Source organism: Aspergillus brunneoviolaceus (genome assembly GCF_003184695.1).
Source record: "Aspergillus brunneoviolaceus CBS 621.78 unplaced genomic scaffold BO95scaffold_20, whole genome shotgun sequence".
Taxonomy (NCBI): Eukaryota; Fungi; Ascomycota; class Eurotiomycetes; order Eurotiales; family Aspergillaceae; genus Aspergillus; species Aspergillus brunneoviolaceus.
Genome location: NW_020290750.1, coordinates 93930 through 111090, shown reverse-complemented (window position 1 = coordinate 111090; position 17161 = coordinate 93930). Strand labels below are relative to the sequence as shown.

The following is a 17161-nucleotide window of genomic DNA, read 5'->3' as shown; positions in this document are numbered from 1 at the left end:
ACAATTTAAATGGACTTGCTTTCACCCGGTCAATATTGTTGGAAAACAAAAATACCATCAATCTTTGTGGAGAGAGAATCTCGAGAATGCCAGCCAGATTGATTGACAGATACGACCACGTCCCCGTGACGAAGGAGAAACGTATGTAGCACCCTCCAATCAAGGTTTCTATGCAATGCGAGATTACTGACGAAGTAGTCCCTTGGGCTGAGCTCGTGACTCTCGACCTGAGTCAATACGACCAGCCGGGAGGTAAGGAAGAGCTTGTCAAGCAGCTGGACCATGCCGTGCGACATGTGGGTGAGTATTCGTACCCCTCGCAACCACCGTAACGAACATCTTCAGCCCTAATCCCGCCCTCAAGGCTTCTTCTACGTGAAGAACTTCAACATCAGTCAAGATGAGATCGACCGCCAATTCGCACTTGGCCGCGAGTTCTACGCTCTTCCATTGGAAGAGAAGCTCAAGTACCACAACAGCGCCGATCTCGCGAGTGGCGAGTACAACGGCTACAGGCCTGCTGGCCACCGCGTGTAAGCTCTCCCATCTGATTCAACTCATAAACCTGGTTGACATTCCCCAGTCTCGGTAACGGCATTCGGGATAATATTCAAGTCTACAACATCCCTAAGTTCGACGGATACCACAAGCGCCAGCAACCACCTGTGCTGGAAGACAATATTGCAGAGATCGAAGCATTCAGCCGGGTAGACTGCACTCTCCCTCCCGCAGTGATTACACAAGTCACTAAGTGAATGTCCAGAAATGCCACAGCGAAGTCGTCGTCAAACTCCTCCGCCTTTTCGCGATCCTGCTCGAGCTCCCCGATGAAGACCAACTTGTCCGCGACCACCAGTACGACGTCAAAGGGGAAGACCACCTCCGCTACATGCACTACGCTGCGCGCAGCAAGGAGGAGAACTCCCAAGTGGCCAGCATCTACACCCCCGGCCACACGGACCTTGGCACCGTGACCCTCCTATTCCGCCAGCCCGTGGCGGCGCTCCAAATTCTCAACTCGGAAGGGGAGTGGAAGTGGGTGCGTCCGCAGGACGGGACAATCACCATCAACACGTGCGATGCATTGACAGCGCTCACGGGTGGGTTGATCAAGTCGAGCATTCACCGGGTACATGCTCCGCCGCCGGATCAGGCGCATGTGGATCGGTTGGGGGTTTTGTACTTCGCACGGTGGGTTTGCACTTTTCATCCGTCATACTCTCCGCAATGAAGGGCTAATGTGGAGGATATAGGCCCAACAACCATGTGGTACTGGATCCGATCACGAACAGCCCGCTGCTGAACCGGCTCGGACTCACCCAGAATGTGTTCACAGAGTTGGGGCAGCATCTGACGACGGAGCAGTGGGTCAAGGTGCGGCAGACGCAGCAGCAGCGCCGCAATCGGGATGTGAAGGTCTCGGATGATGGGAAGTTCACATATGGGGAGAAGGACCTGGAGATTCTGCCTGGGCTGGAAGCCAAGATTTATAATTAGCAATTTCCAATAGAATACCGGATCTACATTCACCTGCACGCTGCACGTGACAGTCATCCCAGCTAAGTTGTGTTTAGAATTTGGTTGTGATTTCCAGTTTTCACCCTTACATTCACAGGTTGCACTTGCCTCACACGTACCTTAAGCGGTGAGTTGCAGTTCACCTTGATTCACCTTTCCTCCTGCGAGAGACTGGGTGGAAACAACCCAATCTCAACACACCTTGATGCATTCTCTCCTCTGCATGGTCTTGTTTCTTTGCTACGATGTTGCGCCAGTGTGGGATTCGATCCAGTCTGGGTCGAGCGGCTAGAAATCCGGTCTTTCGACAACAGACCAAGAAGTTTCATTACGCGAAACGCTCCCCAGCAACCCAGCTGAGGTACCTGACAGCTACTGGTCTTGCCGCCACGTCGGGCCTGTATTGGTGGTGGTCTTCCTCAGCCAACAGAGATGGTGTGCCCCTGCCTGATGAAGCACCTGCTCAGAATCTATTCGCCCAGCCTTCTTTCTCCCACGATGAAGTTACACGCATTCTATCCAAAGACTCATACTCCTTTTCAGTGCGAGATGTTCCTGGCATCGACCGTCATGATGGCGCCCAGCTCGCATCTAACAGCCCCTGCGAGGACCGGCTAACCTATGCCAAGTTTTCTTCCTCGTGGCACAGCGACAAAAAACCCTGGATGGCGTGGGCAGTTTTCGACGGTCATGCCGGCTGGCAGACGGCAGAACTCCTCAAGAATCAGCTCGTTCCCTCTGTGCGTCACAGCCTTAGCCAGGTGACGCCTATTCCGGACGTAAACCAGTCGGTCGCAGGCGAATATACGGTCCCATGCGCCATCAGCAATGCATTCGTGGATCTCGATGATGCCATTTTCAAGACCGCCTTGGAGGCGTCGCAGAGTAATGAGCCTCTACACCAGAGGGTCCGCGACCTTCTCCCGGCCTTTGCTGGCTCCTGTGCATTACTATCGATCTTCGATCCGGACACCAGTGTATTACACGTGGTATGTACTGGTGACTCACGCGCCGTGCTTGGACGACAGCAGCCCGACGGGAGGTGGGAAACAATTCCTCTGTCCATTGATCAGACTGGGAGCAATGAAGAAGAGATTGCCCGAATTTATAGCGAGCACCCGGGCGAGGAAGACATTGTTCAAGGTGGACGCGTACTGGGACTAATGGCCTCCCGGGCGTTTGGGATTGTCGGTGGAAATGGCCCGTGGAGTTCCAGCAGGAAATTCGCCAATGATTTTACGGCCCCGCACCGCTGACCCCCCGCTACGACATTCGCACCCCGCCCTATGTGACTGCCCAGCCGGTCGTTACCACCGTCAGCATTGATCCGAAACAGCCTTCGTTCCTGATCATGGCTACGGATGGTCTGTGGAATATGCTCTCCAGTCAGCAGGCGGTCGAACTGGTCGGGAAATAGCTGTCTGGAGGCGCGGAGACTGGGAAGGGCAGCGCCACATCCCCCGCAGCCTCCGACGAACCCTTCGATTTTGGTCATTTCTGGGAAGGCGTCAACTGGAAGTTTGTGGAGGGCCGAACGACCGTGCAGGATGACAATGTGGCGGTGCACCTGGTGCGTAATTGCCTTGGTGGCAGCGATCTCGAGTTGTTAAAAGGGAGATTGTCCTTTGACCCTCCGTTCTCCCGGACTCTGCGTGATGATATTACTGTGCAGGTGGTGTTTTTCGGGGTTATGAAGAATAGAGACAAAAGATGACTTCGACTGTGGAATTGCTATCGCAATCAGCGAGGATTCAGAATGCTTGGACGGAAATCCAGGCCATGTAGCTTATCCTCAGCCGGCTAGATTCAAAGAAGATATGAGTAGTATGCCACCTTGCAAGCTTGTGTTATATGCAACTGGATGTTGATCAATTACAGTACCTCTTAGACCCGGAGAGGTCGGCCTCGGAGGTTCGATCGCCAAGCTTCAGTCCCAACTCCGGTGGAGAAATCCTGCGTAACCATTCCATGAATTCTCCGCTGGCTACCTTGATTGTAGTGTTCTTGGCAAGTCCCTCTGGGTCTGTGGGGAAATGCTGGAGTCGACGAACGAACTGCATAAATAAGGCCGGTTTCCCGTCTCAAGCCCTGTCACAGGCCATAATCAAAATCACCTACCTCAGCAATGCACATCTCCTCCCTTCTCTCGGCTACAGCCCTTGTGGCTACCGCCACAGGCGCTGTCCTACCACGTCAGGACGATTCATACTACGGCTACCTGCTTTCCACATTCACGGACGCCGACCCGCGGGTCTTCTGGTACCTGTCCACTGCCGACGATCCCCTGGCATTCACGGCCCTCAATGGCGGCATTCCGGTGCTAGAATCGACTGTCGGGACCAAGGCCGTCAGGGATGTGTTCCTCACGGCCAACCAGGAGAAGTCAGAGTATTTTGTCATCGCCACTGGTGCGTATCCCCGTCCCCACATCTCAGGAAGGTGCACCACCACGAAACAACCGTGACTAACGGATGTAGATCTGAATATCAACGCAGACGGATTCTCCTGGGACGAGGCCACGCGCCGGGGCAGTCGAGGCCTGACTGTGTGGCGATCGGAGGATCTGATCGACTGGTCTGAGCCTTCCTTGGCAATGTATGCATCCAGTACATCCCCCCATCCCCTCAAGCCTGCTCTAACATGCACCATCCAGCATCGAAGACGCAACCGCCGGCATGGCCTGGGCCCCTTCAGTGGTTTGGAACACGACCGAAAGCCAATACTACCTCTTCTGGTCGTCGCGTCTCTACGACCCCACCGACACCAACCACACCGGCACGGCCACCCTCGACCGCATCCGCTACACCACTACCACCGACTTCGTGACCTTCGCCCCGCCGGCCGACTACCTCGCCCTGGACAGCGAGAACATCCCCCTCATCGACCAGGAGTTCCTGGCCCTCGGGGATGCACCCGGCCACTACGTGCGGTTCCTCAAGGATGAGAACGTCCTCCACGTCTACCAGGAGACCACCACGGGGGGCCTGTTCGGCGAGTGGACCCGCGCGGAGGGGTATATCCAGGATGGAGTGGTGTATGAGGGCCCCGCGGCGTTTCCGGATATTCAGGACGCCGACAAGTTCCATTTGCTGCTGGATAATTATGTCGAGTATGTGCCGTTCGAGAGTACGGATGTTGCCGCGGCGGAGTGGGTGGCCTCGGATCGCACGGGGTTTCCGTCGGGGTTGAAGCATGGGAATGTGGTGCTGGTGACCAAGGGGCAGTATGATGCTCTTGTTGCACAGTATGGAGTGTAGAGTCGAGGGTTGTTGCGGGGATGGGGGTGGGGATGGGGACGAAGACGGAGAAAATGGGCTGATCGACGGCGTCCCGTCGGGATTTTGCCGGTTGGGGTTAGGGTTCCGTTGCTGAGGACTTGGCGAGGAGGTTGACTGCCAAGTGCCAAGATGGAGGGGTTCAGGTTTGAAGGATGATGATGATGATGGTGGTGATGATTTCCTGCATGTTCAAGCTATTCTCATCAGCGATTAAACAGGAATGTTTAGATGAGGCTGAAGATATCTGTCTTCCTGGCTGCACTACTATATGCCGTCAGGTTGAATGAGAATACATCCTAATAAGGAACACTTTCCAGTCTTTGATATTTGATAGCTATCAAGAAGCCATTGTACATACAGTCAGCAAAATAGAAATTAACCCACCAGCAGAAGCCCCTACTCTACCCAATACTTCCTCGCCCACTCCTCCGCCGTCAACGCCCGCAACCCCACCTGATAATTCCACGTCTCCTGCAAATCCCACGCGACGCCCCTCCCCTCCCCAAACACAACCTGGTACTTGAACAACCCATTGCCAGGCTCCTTCTTCAAATCCGCTCGCGCAGCATCCACTGTCCTCACCTCCCGCTTGAATTCCCTGCCAGTAACCCTCTCCACCAGCCCCGCTAACTCCCCGTAACTCAAGGTATCCCCCGCCACCTTCAGCACCTGATTCCCAACCACCCCTCCCCAAGACCCCCCGAGCACCACCTCCGCCGTAATCCTCCCAATATCCTCCACGGCCGTAACCGTCACCCGGTTCTCCCAAGTCCCCAGCGCCCGCACAACCCCCGCACGGGCATCCACCACCCCAAACCCCGTATCAAAGAGAAAGCTCGTGAACATACCCGTCGACACGATCACCCATTGCGTCGCAGTCTGCGAGCGGAGCAACACCCGCACGTCCAGCTGCTCGTTGAACAGCTCCTGCGCCGATCCCCGGCCGATCACGTCGTAGTTTACCCCAAACTGCCATGGAATGTAGCGCGGGACCTGCGCGGCGAGGACGGCGCGCGCGAGCTTGAGCTGCACGCCGGGTCCGGCGGCGAAACCCGTGCAGCTGATGATGGTGTCGTAGTTTCGGAAGAGCTGCGTCAGGTGAGACTCTGGGTCTGTGGCGATGTCGCTGGGGAGAGAGTCGATGTTGAGAGTGTGCAGGGTGGTGGTGAGTTCGTCGTTGGGGGAAGCGATGCGCGAGGGGCGGAGGAGGACGGTGAGTTGCGTGGCGCCGCGGTTGAGGTGCGTGGCGAGCGAGCGGAGGACTTGCATGCCTAGCTCCCCGGCGCCGATGACTAGGATGTTCTTGGGGGTGGGGGACATGATGGCTGTGTAGTGACTTGACTGAGGAACTATGTTGGTAAAACCAAAGTGGAGAAGTTACTGGCTTATATGTGCTTGTTGTGGATTTATAATCAAATGTCAGTTCTAGTTCAGGGTTGGTCAACTGGCAAGCATCGGCGACTTTCCTACGGCACTTCGCCGCCTCGCCTCCTGCTAAGCTACTTACTTCTCACTCCACTGCGGCCACCCAAGATATCCCTCCTCTCCGGAAGTGTAGAAGGTAGGTCGATGGTACTTGGTCAAGGGCAGTCCCCTAAACAGCCGCTCCGGCAGATCCGGATTAGACGTGAAATACCGCCCGAAGGCCGCGAGGTCGATACGACCTGCAGTCACTGCCGCGTCAGCCAAGCGGAACCCTAACTCATCCACGCCAACTGGGCCACACTCACCTTCCTCTATAGCCTGCGCAGCAGAGACAGCATCATACCCACCAGCCCCAATAACCGGCGTAGTCTGCAGAATCCTCCGAAACGGCCAAATCGACCTCTCCTCTCCCCCATCCACCCTCTTTTCCCGTGCAATACACCCCGCGAACGCCCCCTCCGAACTCCCCAAGTCATACCGCGGCTCTACGAAATGCACATACGCCAACCCCCTCGCCTCCAGCGCGGCCGCAAACGCCCCAAACGTAGCCACCCGATCCCCATCCCCGGTGCCCTGGAGCACATGGAATGGCGCCAGCCGGACCGCCGTGCGCCGCGCCCCCACCGCATCCACCACCGCATCCACCACCGCCAAGGGGAACCGCAGCCGATTGCTTACCGCCGGCCCACCATACTCATCCCCTCGCGTGTTGATATTATCGTGCACAAAGCAATCAAGCAAATACCCGTTCGCCGCGTGGATCTCGACCCCGTCGAACCCCGCGACCTCGATCGCGCGCCGCGCCGCCGCAGCAAACTGCGCCACCACCTCATGGATCTCGGGGATCGTCATCGCATGGGAGGGAACGTATGGCTCGCGCTCAGCTTCGTCGGGCCCCGCCCCGAACGAGACATGGTACCCCGGTAGATGGGCGGTCGTGGAACTCAGCGGCGGCTGGCCGTGGGAGAGACGCGGCACGGAGACGCGGCCCACGTGCCAGAGCTGCGCGAAGAAGGTCCCCCCGCGCGCGTGCACGGCCGCCGTGATGGGTTGCCAGGCCCGGGCGTGCGCGTCTGTCCAGAGCCCCGGGGTGCGTGGGAAGCCCTTGCCCCGCGGGTGGATGGTTACGCCCTCGGAGATGAGGAGCGCGCCGGGCTGGCTGGTGCGCTCGGCGTAGTAGGTTGCTGCCGTGGGGTTGATGAGGCCTGTTGTGTTGGAGGCGCGCATGCGGGTCATTGGGGCGAGGACGACGCGGTGGGTGAGGGTGAGGGCGGGGCTGGTGAAGGGGGCTTGCAAGGGGGAGGGGCTGCAGGAGCCCATCTTGAGGTGTTGTGGTTGGGATTTGGGTTTGGGTGTTGGTGGGGGGTTTGCCACTAGGGGAGTCTGGGATGGGGATGGCGGGATGGGGTGGTCAGGGCTTTAAATACCGTGCGTAATATTCCCGGCACCACGATGGCGTGGTAGTGGCTCGTTTCCTGCTTCTTATCAATCCGGTTATACAGGCCAGATAAACTAATATCTATGTCGCATGCAATGTCGCTCAAAGGGCGCCGTGTGATCATAGATATCGTTTCTTCGCATTCATAATTCGCCGTATCGTTGCAGGCCGGTGCCAATTGGATTTGTAAGCCCTACATGATAGGGTCCGGTGGGCGGTGGTCGTATCAGAAAAATGGCTTGGGGCTACTGTTTATCAAATGTCCTCCGCATGGCTGACGACTCATTATTAATCCTAAATATCTTCGTCAATTTCCTTAACATTTTATAGTAATTCACTACTAGATGTAGCCATTTCCGCCCAAATCGCCCTCCCAGCCTCCTCTGATGCACCGTCCAGCCAGGCGAACGACTGCAGAACTTGTAGAAGGCCATCCCAAGAGTCAATCCCAAGCACACTACAATACTCCCTCATCCTAGCTACAAACCAATCCCTGATCGACGGAGTAGCATCCGCACAGATCCCCGCCACCATGCAACACCACAGAAATATCTCCCATCTATGGTTTGCTATCTCGCGTCCCTGCAGCCGAACCATATCCTCCTGTATCTCCTTCGTCAGCGTAGCCCGTAACCGTGACATTTTCGGAAGAGGCAGGACCACGCTGGCGCCATAGAGGAGGGCTGTACTCCGACACATAAGATACACGGCAATCGATCGTCCCTGGTCCTCCGCCGTACATCCCGGTCTCTTATGCAGGATGGCGCTGGCCCGGTCCCTGTGATCAGGCAGACTGCACAGCCGATGCAGGACGCTGGCCCGCGTATCGCCTATCTGTGTCAGCAGGGTGGCGCCGCAGGTCTCGCTACTGAGAATATGCAGGGCGTGGGTGATCTCGTTTAAGTCCAAAAAAACGCGAATGATGTTGCCCTTGACTGGTGGGGACAGCAGGGCAAGCTGCTGGAAGCCATGGTTGCGGAGCGTGGAATGACGCGGTGGCGTGCGGATGGAGAGGGCTTGCAGGGGAGCGCGGTGTAAGCAGGGTTTCCCCTCAGGGGATATAAGTGGGAAGACGGGTTTGCGATGTGTGTTTATCGCGATGATCAGGCCCGATCTGGAAAATGGTCTCATTTATTAGCATGGGTTCAAGGGGGAGACGGGATGAGAAACGAACATAGAAATCAGCCAGGCCAGTCCGTACAGCTTTACCGTCTCGAGACCTCCCCGCTCGAGAACGATATGCTGGACAGTCTGCCAGTGGAGCGGGTGGAACTCGCAGCTGCCGTAGAATTCCATGAGCTGCAGGCTGCGAAAGGGCGGGACAAATGGGGTCGTGTCCGGTGGCTCGACATGGTCGAGGTTCTCATTGGCGGCGAGGTACAAGATGCTCAGCAGGATGTCGTCGACCCAGTCGCAACTGATGTTGTGTTGAGTGACGGTCGACAGCTTCTCCCGGATACGGACCATGACGGATCCTTTGAGTCGGAGTTGCTCTGCCGTGTCCAACGAGACCTGCTTGGTGGCGCCCCGTATCATTGGGAGGGCGTTGAAGTGGAGGGAGGCCGAGTACAGCATCGATTGCACGACCATCGGGCTTCTGGTGGGGTGCAGGTAGGCCTGCAAACTGCGCTCGGCAAATTCGCAGGGGCGGGCCATTGGCCACAGCACATGGATGCCTCATGCAGGGTTAGCGGGCTGCCACGTCCTTGCTATGAAAGTATGACCTACAGTGGTGGAGAAGGAGATTGAAATGAGGGGTTTTCTGGTAACGATCCGCGAGGAAGGGATCGATCTGGCTGTTGCGGAACTCCCAGGGTTTGGTGGTAGCAGGGAGTCTCCCGTGACCAGACCTGACACCAGCGCATTTGAGACATATTGTGGCATTAAGGCCTGTGTCAAAAAGAGGCCTTGGTTGAAGAGCTCGTGGATGTCGAGACGTGCAAGCCTGATCAGTAGGCGTCCTGGCTCGCGCAATCTCTAGACCATCTGCAAGCACTTCCTCGGTGCATAGGCAGACGAGCAAACCCGGCGTAATACATTGGGCATGAAGACTGCTGTTTACCTTCTTTGCTCTCTCACAATGTCGGCGACGCATCAGCTGCGAGCGAATCAGCGAGGCGTTGCTTGTGGTTCCTCGTATCGTCGGGCCGTGTACGAAAGTGTACGGGTAGGTTGCTCTCCCATCAGAGGCCATGTTGCTCTGACATTTGTCTCTCTGTGGATGTTGGTCGTAGTCTACACCACTCGATCTGTTGGCAGATGAGTTTGTGACCGTACAAGGGGTTTGGATAAACCGTTGACGATAAGATCATTAGCCGGAAAAGGTAATATCTCCCGCCTGCTGATTGGGTGAAGCTCCCGCCGCTAGAAAATCTGCCAAGAAGCCCTAAGCATGAATGAGCTGACAGGCAGGAGACGTCTTTGCAGTCGAAAACACTTGGTGATCTCAGATACGAGGCCAGTGACAAAGAGAGTGACTAGTATGCTGACAAATAAGTCGTCATCCAGTTCTCCCCGAGCTCAAGGTTCTAGAGCGTGTTCGGCTCGCCCAAGATGGCGGGGTATATGGTGTCAGATTGACCCCACCTCATGTGCCTTGATCAATTCACAACCTGCACTTTCTGTTATTTCCATCCTATCTATCATAGTTTCTGAGCCATGGCGAGCACTCAGCTGAAGAAACTCGAGCTCCCCACCTCCAAAGCCCATGTCTTCTACCGCGAAGCAGGAGCAGCGTCAGCCCCGGTCATCCTCCTCCTGCACGGCTTCCCCTCATCCTCGCACCAGTACCGCAACCTCATCCCAATCCTGGCCGCAAAATACCGGGTCATCGCGCCCGATCTACCGGGCTTCGGCTTCACTGAGGTCCCCGAGGGGTTTGCGTACACCTTTGACGCGCTTGCCACCGTCATCGCGGAGTTTCTCGACCGCCTCGCCATCCGCCAGTACTCCATCTACATCTTCGACTACGGCGCCCCCGTCGGTCTGCGCTTGGCGCTGCAACAGCCGGCCGCCATCCAGGCCATCATCACGCAGAACGGCAACGCCTACGAGGCCGGGCTGGGCGCCTTCTGGGACCAGATCCGGGCGCTCTGGACCAGCGACAACGATGCGGCCGTCCGAGGAAAACTCGCGGCAGGCCTGCTGAGTCTCGCCGCCACCAAGTGGCAGTACGAGGAGGGGACGGCCGCGGACCGCGTCGTGGCGCCCGAGTCCTACTCGCTGGACTATGCCCTGCTCCAGCGTCCGGGCAACGCGGACATCCAGCTGGATCTGTTCTATGACTACCGCACAAATCTCCCGCTGTACCCGGAGTTCCACCGGTACTTCCGCGCGTCGCAGGTGCCCCTGCTGGCGGTCTGGGGCAAGCATGATCAGATCTTTGTGCCGGCGGGAGCCGAGGCGTTCAAGGCCGACTTGCCCGAGGCGGAGGTGCATCTGTTGGATGCGGGCCACTTTGCGGTGGAGACGGAGACGGCGGAAATCGGGGGGTTGATCCTTGACTTTTTGGCAAGGAAGGGGATCTAATATTAGGTGAATGATCTGGATTGTAGCCTCCTGCCACTGGTGGGGTCGATGGGGACGCGCTTGTGTGGACGGCACTCTTGCATTGTTTATGCTGCATCATGGCTGAACAGCCTAAGTGTTGGTTTTGCGTAATTCGTCGAAAATATCTATTACATCGGAGCCCTAATGCAACCTCATACTATATAGATGATATTTTCGGAGGGATCGATTCGAAAGTATAGCCCAGAAGGGACTGGAGGCTATGGGTAATACTGACTCGTACGTGTGTTAAAGAGGCGACAATATTCTAGCATACGAACATGAACACCGCAATTTAAGTAGAACATGTGTCTGATATGATGACCGACTTGGAAGGTACAAGGCTTGATTGACATGGATGAGTGGTATGCCACCACCAGTATCATTTGTGAGGACTTTACTTGCTGCAAGCTGTACTCAGATACCATGATAGATGATGAGCAACTCATCAGAGGTCGTTGATTGACTCGTAGATCTTGGGTTTGCATATATTGAGGGCCTCGTCGCAATAACAGCCGGCGGGGCACCAGGGATGCTTCCAGGTGCAGTAACCACCGCACTGAGCGATTTGGAATTTTGTCACCATTTCTGGGTATCCGTAGGAACTAGGTAGCAATGCATATATGAATAGATTACTGATCAATAGTAGGTTCATTGTTAAGAACTCTTCACTATATAGTTCGCTGAGAGGTTTTAAGTTGGATGTGATGTAGATGAAGTCCAAGGTCAGATAGAATCAACATGAAACGGGTTGATGGCCGTTGAAATAGCTAAACCTAATAAGCTCAGGTCTATGACTCACATACAACAGCAAGACCACGAATCAGTTACCGCGAGCAGACACCATTCGTGTTATGCTGCAATGGTGGTGATGCTTCACGTGGTATGACATCATATCACATGACATCCAAGGTATATGACTGTTTAGCATAATACGAGGTGATTCTGATATATCCATAGAAGAACATCTATAATCCGGGAGCATTTAGAGTAATGAAGCAAATGGTGTATGAAAGGTGAGGTCGATTGAGTAGGTAGCCCTATCAAAATAGCACGCGCTGCCGGCTGCATCATGCTCAAGATTCGAGCCCGGTTGGCACGCTCCAGTGTGACTCTAGCCCAATCTACAGTGGCGGTTTAATCCGAAGAGCTGCGACAAGAGATATTTGGGCGATACTACTGCCGATATCTCGATCAAAGTCATGGACGAAACATAATGGCTGCGTTTAACAATGAGAGGATCCTGTCCGGATATTGAGGGGTCAGAGCATTCAATGACCCGCGAGCAAGAAGTGAGCCTTGTCTTTCAGCTGGTCTATACTTGAATACGTTCCCTGCTAATACTTCGCAATGATCGGTCCACATAGCACACCCTCAACATCTGGAAAGGAGGCAGGCCAACATAGGTCTGGGTTCTCGGGATTGAAGAAATAGTATTTATGAGCCTGCCAGGCTGCGATGGAGTAGATAACCCAGCCCAGATGGAGGATCTCGATCTTGGCATTCAGATCATTTTCCGTGATCGAACCCATATCAGCGTCGCGGGGTAACAGGAATGACTGTCCAAAGTCGGCTACTTTGAGCTCCTCGTTCAGAACCAAGATATTGCGGAGACCAACGTCATCCACGAAGACTTTGCAGAAGTGTATATATGCGAAAGACTCGATCAAGCTTGCAATTCACCTTAGCTTCAAGGCATCCTCCCGCTCAGGATACTCGTTGAGATGGGACTCGAGATCCCCTTGCGCTCGGGCCAGCTCGATGCCATACTGGGAGGTTCGGTAGCATGGGATTATGCCTTGGTGACGGCCCAGGCGTTCGAAGACGTCAATCTCATTCTTCAAGGTCTCCCGGTTGATCTCGTTGAGGTATTCGGTATCCTCGGGGTCGCGGGTCGGCCCCGGGTGATGGCGCTTAGCCTTCTTGACCACCCGCTCTTGCCCTAGTTCATGAATGACCCCAGTCAGGCCAATGCCCATGACTGGGAGATTGATGTAAGGGTCATTTGAGAGTAAACAATGTTGAGTCGTGCTCGGTTGGATGAGGGTGGGAATGGGCTGCATCTTTTCGTCAGACTGTCTTGAGTGGGCCTGACACGATGACCCAGGCCTTGCGTCGTCGGCTTGGGCTATTAGATGTTCGTGCTCGAGCTGCATGTCTTGCGGAATGGTAGGAAAATAGCACGGTAGGAGGAGTTGACATTAGAAGATGCCACCCCGGGAAGGGACAGATATTCAAACAATGGGCGGCTGGGCTGAGACCTGGCTGTCTGCATGGCTGCAGCATTGGCATTTCCAATAGGCAATAGATCGGCGCTGGCACTTTATTCATATTCCCAGAACTATATATAGAGCGCTACAAGGACACTCAATCTAGGAACCTTCGTTTCTGTTCATTATACACAAAAGCAAAAAGCACAACCGAAAGAAAAATAACAAGAAACAGACACAGTGAAATTTCTTGCACGCTGCATCATCCCCGAATCAGGGCGAAGAGGTCAGAGACATCCTCCAAGTCCTCCAACGAAAGCACAGCCTCCTCCAGCCGTTGCATGCGAGCGTTATCGCCCACAGTCCGCGCCAGCCTGCGCCATTTCTCGCGAATCTCCTCGTCAGTGATCGGCGGGTCAAATCCACGGGGCATGACCACGGTCTCCTCCACCGTCACCCCGTCCGCGAATTCCACAACCACCCTTGCTCCGCAGAGATGGTTAGGCCGGTCAAACTCCTCGTCACGGACGCAAGTCGTTTTGCGAATCAACTCCCAGACGCGATCATCGTCCAACGCCGCCGCGTCGAACTGCTCCAGCAGCACCTGTCCGTACACCAGCTGCGCCGCCCCGATGTACGCCGCGTTCATCTGGGCCCCTGTGGCCGTGAGCGGCCGCTCAGCGGGCACCCAGCCATCATGCGCGAAGACCGGCTCCGACAGCGCTACCCGCATACTCTGAATTTGCTGCAAATTCTCCAGGGCGAACCGATCCGGGTACGTCTCCTGCAGCCGCTCCAACGCCTCGACCTGCCCGTGACAACCCCCAACACAGGCATGCAACTTCACCCGGATGTGGGTGGTCTGCCAGACCCGCCCCAGCCCCGCGATCACCTCTTCAGGCTGGTAGGGCGGCTCGCGCCCGTTGCCCTGGCTGAACATGGCCAGAAACCCGCCGTAGGGCCGCTCGAACACCTTCCGGATGCCCAGGTAGCCGTTGCGCGCCAGCAGCGCCCCGAACAGCCCGTTGCGCGCCGCGAACGCATGCTGCACCCGCTTGATCATCCCCTCGTACTGGGCTGCCATCAGCCCACCAGCCTGCGTGCATGCGATGCCAATGGCTGACTCGGTGGCTGCGCTGTCGATGTTAAGGAGTTTCGCGGCGGCGACGGCGGCGGCGGGGCAGCCGAAGATCGGGCCCGAGTGCCAGCCGCGTGAGAGGAGCTCGGCCCCGTACATGGCGGCGCCGGCGCGGGGCCCGGTTTCGAAGCCCACGATTGCTGCGGTGAGGAGTTCGAGGCCCGAGACGACTCGTCGGGGCTGCTTTTGGCTACCGTGCGATTGGACCTCGGCTGCGGCGAAGAGGGCTGGGAGGATGACGCTGGCTGAGTGGAGCGGGGCGGCGCTGTGGTAGTCGTCTAGCTCGACGGCTTGGATGAATGCCCCGTTGAGGATGGCGGCGGCCAGGGGTCCGTATTTCTGGTGTGCATGAGTGTTCGATACTCGGTGGAAGCTGTGGACAAGGGTCAGACCTTGTTGGAGTCCAGCACACTGCAGTAGCCGGCAGGCTCGTAGTCGTCGATGGCATCGATGCACTTCTCCGACCACGGAACGTGCGCGCCTACTAATCCGCAGGCTATGCCGTCGAGGATGAGATGCTTTGCGCGTTGGAGCACATGGGTGGGGATATCAGAGGCTTGAAGGGATGTGACCCAGTCGCAGAGCTCTGCGGTGACCGGTTGCTCTTGAGGGGCAGATTTGGAGGTGGTCATGCTGGTATGCTGATATGTTGATATCCTTCGATCTTGATCTTGAGGTTATCTTAAGAGGGGGATTGATGATGCTATATAGATTGAGCGTCCGTACTGGAGAGTGCGCACATCTCCCGGCCCCGGCCTGCATGATGCCTGTACCGGCCCGCTACCGGCATCACTTCTTACCCCCGGCCGATCATGCAATGCAGTTTGATGCATATCTCCGAGGACCGAAAAAGACAATCAAGTATGATTCGGCAAGATGCACCAATCCACTTATGCTTCACATACTACCATATTGTTCTGCCGGGACAGGCACCTCCGCATATCAATCCGGCATCATGATCCGACATGGTGACGTTATCTTCCATCAAGCAAAGGCCCCATGCCCATTGCCTGACAAAAGCAGCCTTCCCACAGAAGCTACACTCCAACCTAACGCCAACGCCTCTCAAATTGATACCTGAGAAGCACAGCAGCACGCCTGCTTTTCAACAAAAGTGGTCCGGACTAACTACGCCACACTAACCATCGCCAAGCAGCAGCAGCAGCAGCAACAACGACGCTCAATCATACTCATAACACAAATACCCGCCCACCGGATTCATCACATCCTCCACCGTGACCCCCGGCAGGATCTCATACGACTCCAGCTTATACTCCAGCGTCGTCTCCGGCCAACCCTCCGCCGGAGTAGGCAGATCCGTGGCATTGACCGAGGCCCCACCCATCGCGAACAGTCGGGAGTCCGGGTCGACCATCTGCCAGGTATACCACAGGCGGTCGATGAAGGCGTGGTGGATGTAGAACATCGGGTCGCCGGGGGAGGCCTTGACGTCTGCCATCTACAGTCCACAATATCAGCGTCAGTATCGTCGTCACCTTCCCAAACCCGATGTCCCCCACTACAAGAAGAAGGATGACAACGCACCAAGCCCCCAACAGCCTGATGCACCCCCTTGTGCGGATACGAGGCCACGCACTGCCAGAAGGGCGTGTAGCCGGTCAGATCGAAGCACTGGCCCACCATCGTGCTGTTGACGTTTCGAACTCCCAAGGCGGAATTCCACTCGCGCTCCAGACACCGCTCCGTGTTGTTGTCGTACGGCCCGATGTACTGCGTCAGATCGGCGAAGCGTCCGTCCGCCACGCAGTTGGCGGGCTCCGTGCCGTCGCCCCCGAGGGAATCGTCGTGCCACATCGGCGAGCGGAACAGGTCCCCTGTGTCGGCGTCGGCTTGTTCGTTCCACCACCTATCCACCAGTCATTTAGTGGGGCCGGGAGATGTACAAGGTAGGGAGAAGGGGGCGTACACCATCGGACCCTCGTATCCGCACTCCGTCCGGAGGAGTGTCTCGTGGATGTGCAGCAGGTATCTATGCCAGGGGAGGAATTGGCCCTGGCCATTTCTTCATCTCAGTGATGTGAGTACACCCGGTGGCTGGAAGGTACGCACCACGTTATGGATCACATCGCCGTACTCGGTGTTGGTGTAGTACCGATGCAGCGCCTGCAGATCGCTCCATCGGCTCGTCGTGTAGGCCATCCCCGTCTCCCCGGAAAGATCGATCAGGCATTGCACCGCGTCCAGGTAGGCTTCCTGCTGCGAGCGGTCGAGGTTGCGCCATTCCTTGCGGGTTTGGAGCCGCTCGCGCGTGCAATCACCGCCGTAGAGGTTGGAGTCGACGGTTGGGCCGGGCCGGGGCGGTTGACTGGCTGTCGCCAGGGTTAGGAAGCTGAGGATAAGGGAGTGTCTCATTGTGGATGGTGAGGGGGAAAGAGGCTGGGTCAGTATAGGTCAGGAGGGAGGTGAGCAGCGAAGAAAGGAAACAAGGGCATCTACCAGGCAGAGTTGAACCTGCGAAGTTGTGTCTTGATCTACGGCTTGATAGCGAGTGAGACATTCGTACAGCGGTCCAGGGACTGGCCATCGATAGCAGCTAGCCTGCATTCTTCGAACCAGGAAAAATCACTGCTTTTTCTCGGCTGTGTCT

At 56.3% G+C, this 17161-nt stretch overlaps 10 protein-coding genes across 10 annotated transcripts; 4 read left to right on the top strand and 6 right to left on the bottom strand.

Annotated features, from left to right (window-relative positions):
• Nucleotides 1–86: 86 nt before the first annotated feature.
• Nucleotides 87–1627, top strand: BO95DRAFT_492757 (Clavaminate synthase-like protein; the record flags this gene model as incomplete). Its single annotated transcript, XM_025590731.1, has 6 exons — nt 87–141; nt 199–300; nt 365–533; nt 584–707; nt 764–1191; nt 1254–1627. 6 exons carry the CDS (start codon nt 87–89, stop codon nt 1495–1497), a joined length of 1122 nt encoding a protein of 373 aa, XP_025444052.1. The 3' UTR covers nt 1498–1627.
• Nucleotides 1628–1679: 52 nt separating this feature from the next.
• BO95DRAFT_492747 (PP2C family serine/threonine-protein phosphatase) lies at nt 1680–3220 on the top strand. Its single transcript, XM_025590730.1, is given in 2 exon segments — nt 1680–2923; nt 2936–3220. The coding sequence occupies 1 exon segment, from the start codon at nt 1764–1766 to the stop codon at nt 2772–2774; it is 1011 nt and encodes a 336-aa protein (XP_025444051.1). The 5' UTR covers nt 1680–1763; the 3' UTR covers nt 2775–2923; nt 2936–3220.
• Nucleotides 3221–3485: 265 nt separating this feature from the next.
• On the top strand, nt 3486–4777 carry BO95DRAFT_480748 (glycoside hydrolase family 43 protein; the record flags this gene model as incomplete). The annotated part of the gene is made up of 3 exons (XM_025590157.1): nt 3486–3926; nt 3996–4113; nt 4172–4777. The coding sequence occupies exons 1-3, from the start codon at nt 3644–3646 to the stop codon at nt 4773–4775; spliced, it is 1005 nt and encodes a 334-aa protein (XP_025444050.1). The 5' UTR covers nt 3486–3643.
• A 415-nt stretch (nt 4778–5192) lies between these two features.
• Nucleotides 5193–6116, bottom strand: BO95DRAFT_480747 (aromatic alcohol reductase; the record flags this gene model as incomplete). The annotated part of the gene is made up of 1 exon (XM_025590156.1): nt 5193–6116. One exon carries the CDS (start codon nt 6114–6116, stop codon nt 5193–5195), a length of 924 nt encoding a protein of 307 aa, XP_025444049.1.
• Nucleotides 6117–6214: 98 nt separating this feature from the next.
• Nucleotides 6215–7574, bottom strand: BO95DRAFT_409805 (alkene reductase). Its single transcript, XM_025584153.1, has 2 exons — nt 6521–7574; nt 6215–6460 (listed from the first exon to the last, which is right to left on the bottom strand). The coding sequence occupies exons 1-2, from the start codon at nt 7539–7541 to the stop codon at nt 6300–6302; spliced, it is 1182 nt and encodes a 393-aa protein (XP_025444048.1). The 5' UTR covers nt 7542–7574; the 3' UTR covers nt 6215–6299.
• Nucleotides 7575–7885: 311 nt separating this feature from the next.
• On the bottom strand, nt 7886–9315 carry BO95DRAFT_492738 (uncharacterized protein; the record flags this gene model as incomplete). Its single annotated transcript, XM_025590729.1, has 4 exons — nt 7886–7953; nt 8001–8116; nt 8147–8773; nt 8834–9315. 4 exons carry the CDS (start codon nt 9313–9315, stop codon nt 7886–7888), a joined length of 1293 nt encoding a protein of 430 aa, XP_025444047.1.
• Nucleotides 9316–10104: 789 nt separating this feature from the next.
• On the top strand, nt 10105–11326 carry BO95DRAFT_441063 (alpha/beta fold hydrolase). The gene has a single exon (XM_025586103.1). The coding sequence runs from the start codon at nt 10318–10320 to the stop codon at nt 11185–11187; it is 870 nt and encodes a 289-aa protein (XP_025444046.1). The 5' UTR covers nt 10105–10317; the 3' UTR covers nt 11188–11326.
• A 1216-nt stretch (nt 11327–12542) lies between these two features.
• On the bottom strand, nt 12543–13184 carry BO95DRAFT_461903 (uncharacterized protein; the record flags this gene model as incomplete). The annotated part of the gene is made up of 2 exons (XM_025588866.1): nt 12543–12876; nt 12922–13184. 2 exons carry the CDS (start codon nt 13182–13184, stop codon nt 12543–12545), a joined length of 597 nt encoding a protein of 198 aa, XP_025444045.1.
• A 493-nt stretch (nt 13185–13677) lies between these two features.
• Nucleotides 13678–15205, bottom strand: BO95DRAFT_492729 (MmgE/PrpD family protein; the record flags this gene model as incomplete). The annotated part of the gene is made up of 2 exons (XM_025590728.1): nt 14946–15205; nt 13678–14892 (listed from the first exon to the last, which is right to left on the bottom strand). Exons 1-2 carry the CDS (start codon nt 15183–15185, stop codon nt 13678–13680), a joined length of 1455 nt encoding a protein of 484 aa, XP_025444044.1. The 5' UTR covers nt 15186–15205.
• Nucleotides 15206–15733: 528 nt separating this feature from the next.
• BO95DRAFT_451707 (tyrosinase family protein) lies at nt 15734–16926 on the bottom strand (the record flags this gene model as incomplete). Its single annotated transcript, XM_025588103.1, has 4 exons — nt 15734–16012; nt 16099–16420; nt 16481–16566; nt 16624–16926. 4 exons carry the CDS (start codon nt 16924–16926, stop codon nt 15734–15736), a joined length of 990 nt encoding a protein of 329 aa, XP_025444043.1.
• Between the last annotated feature and the right edge of the window lie 235 nt (nt 16927–17161).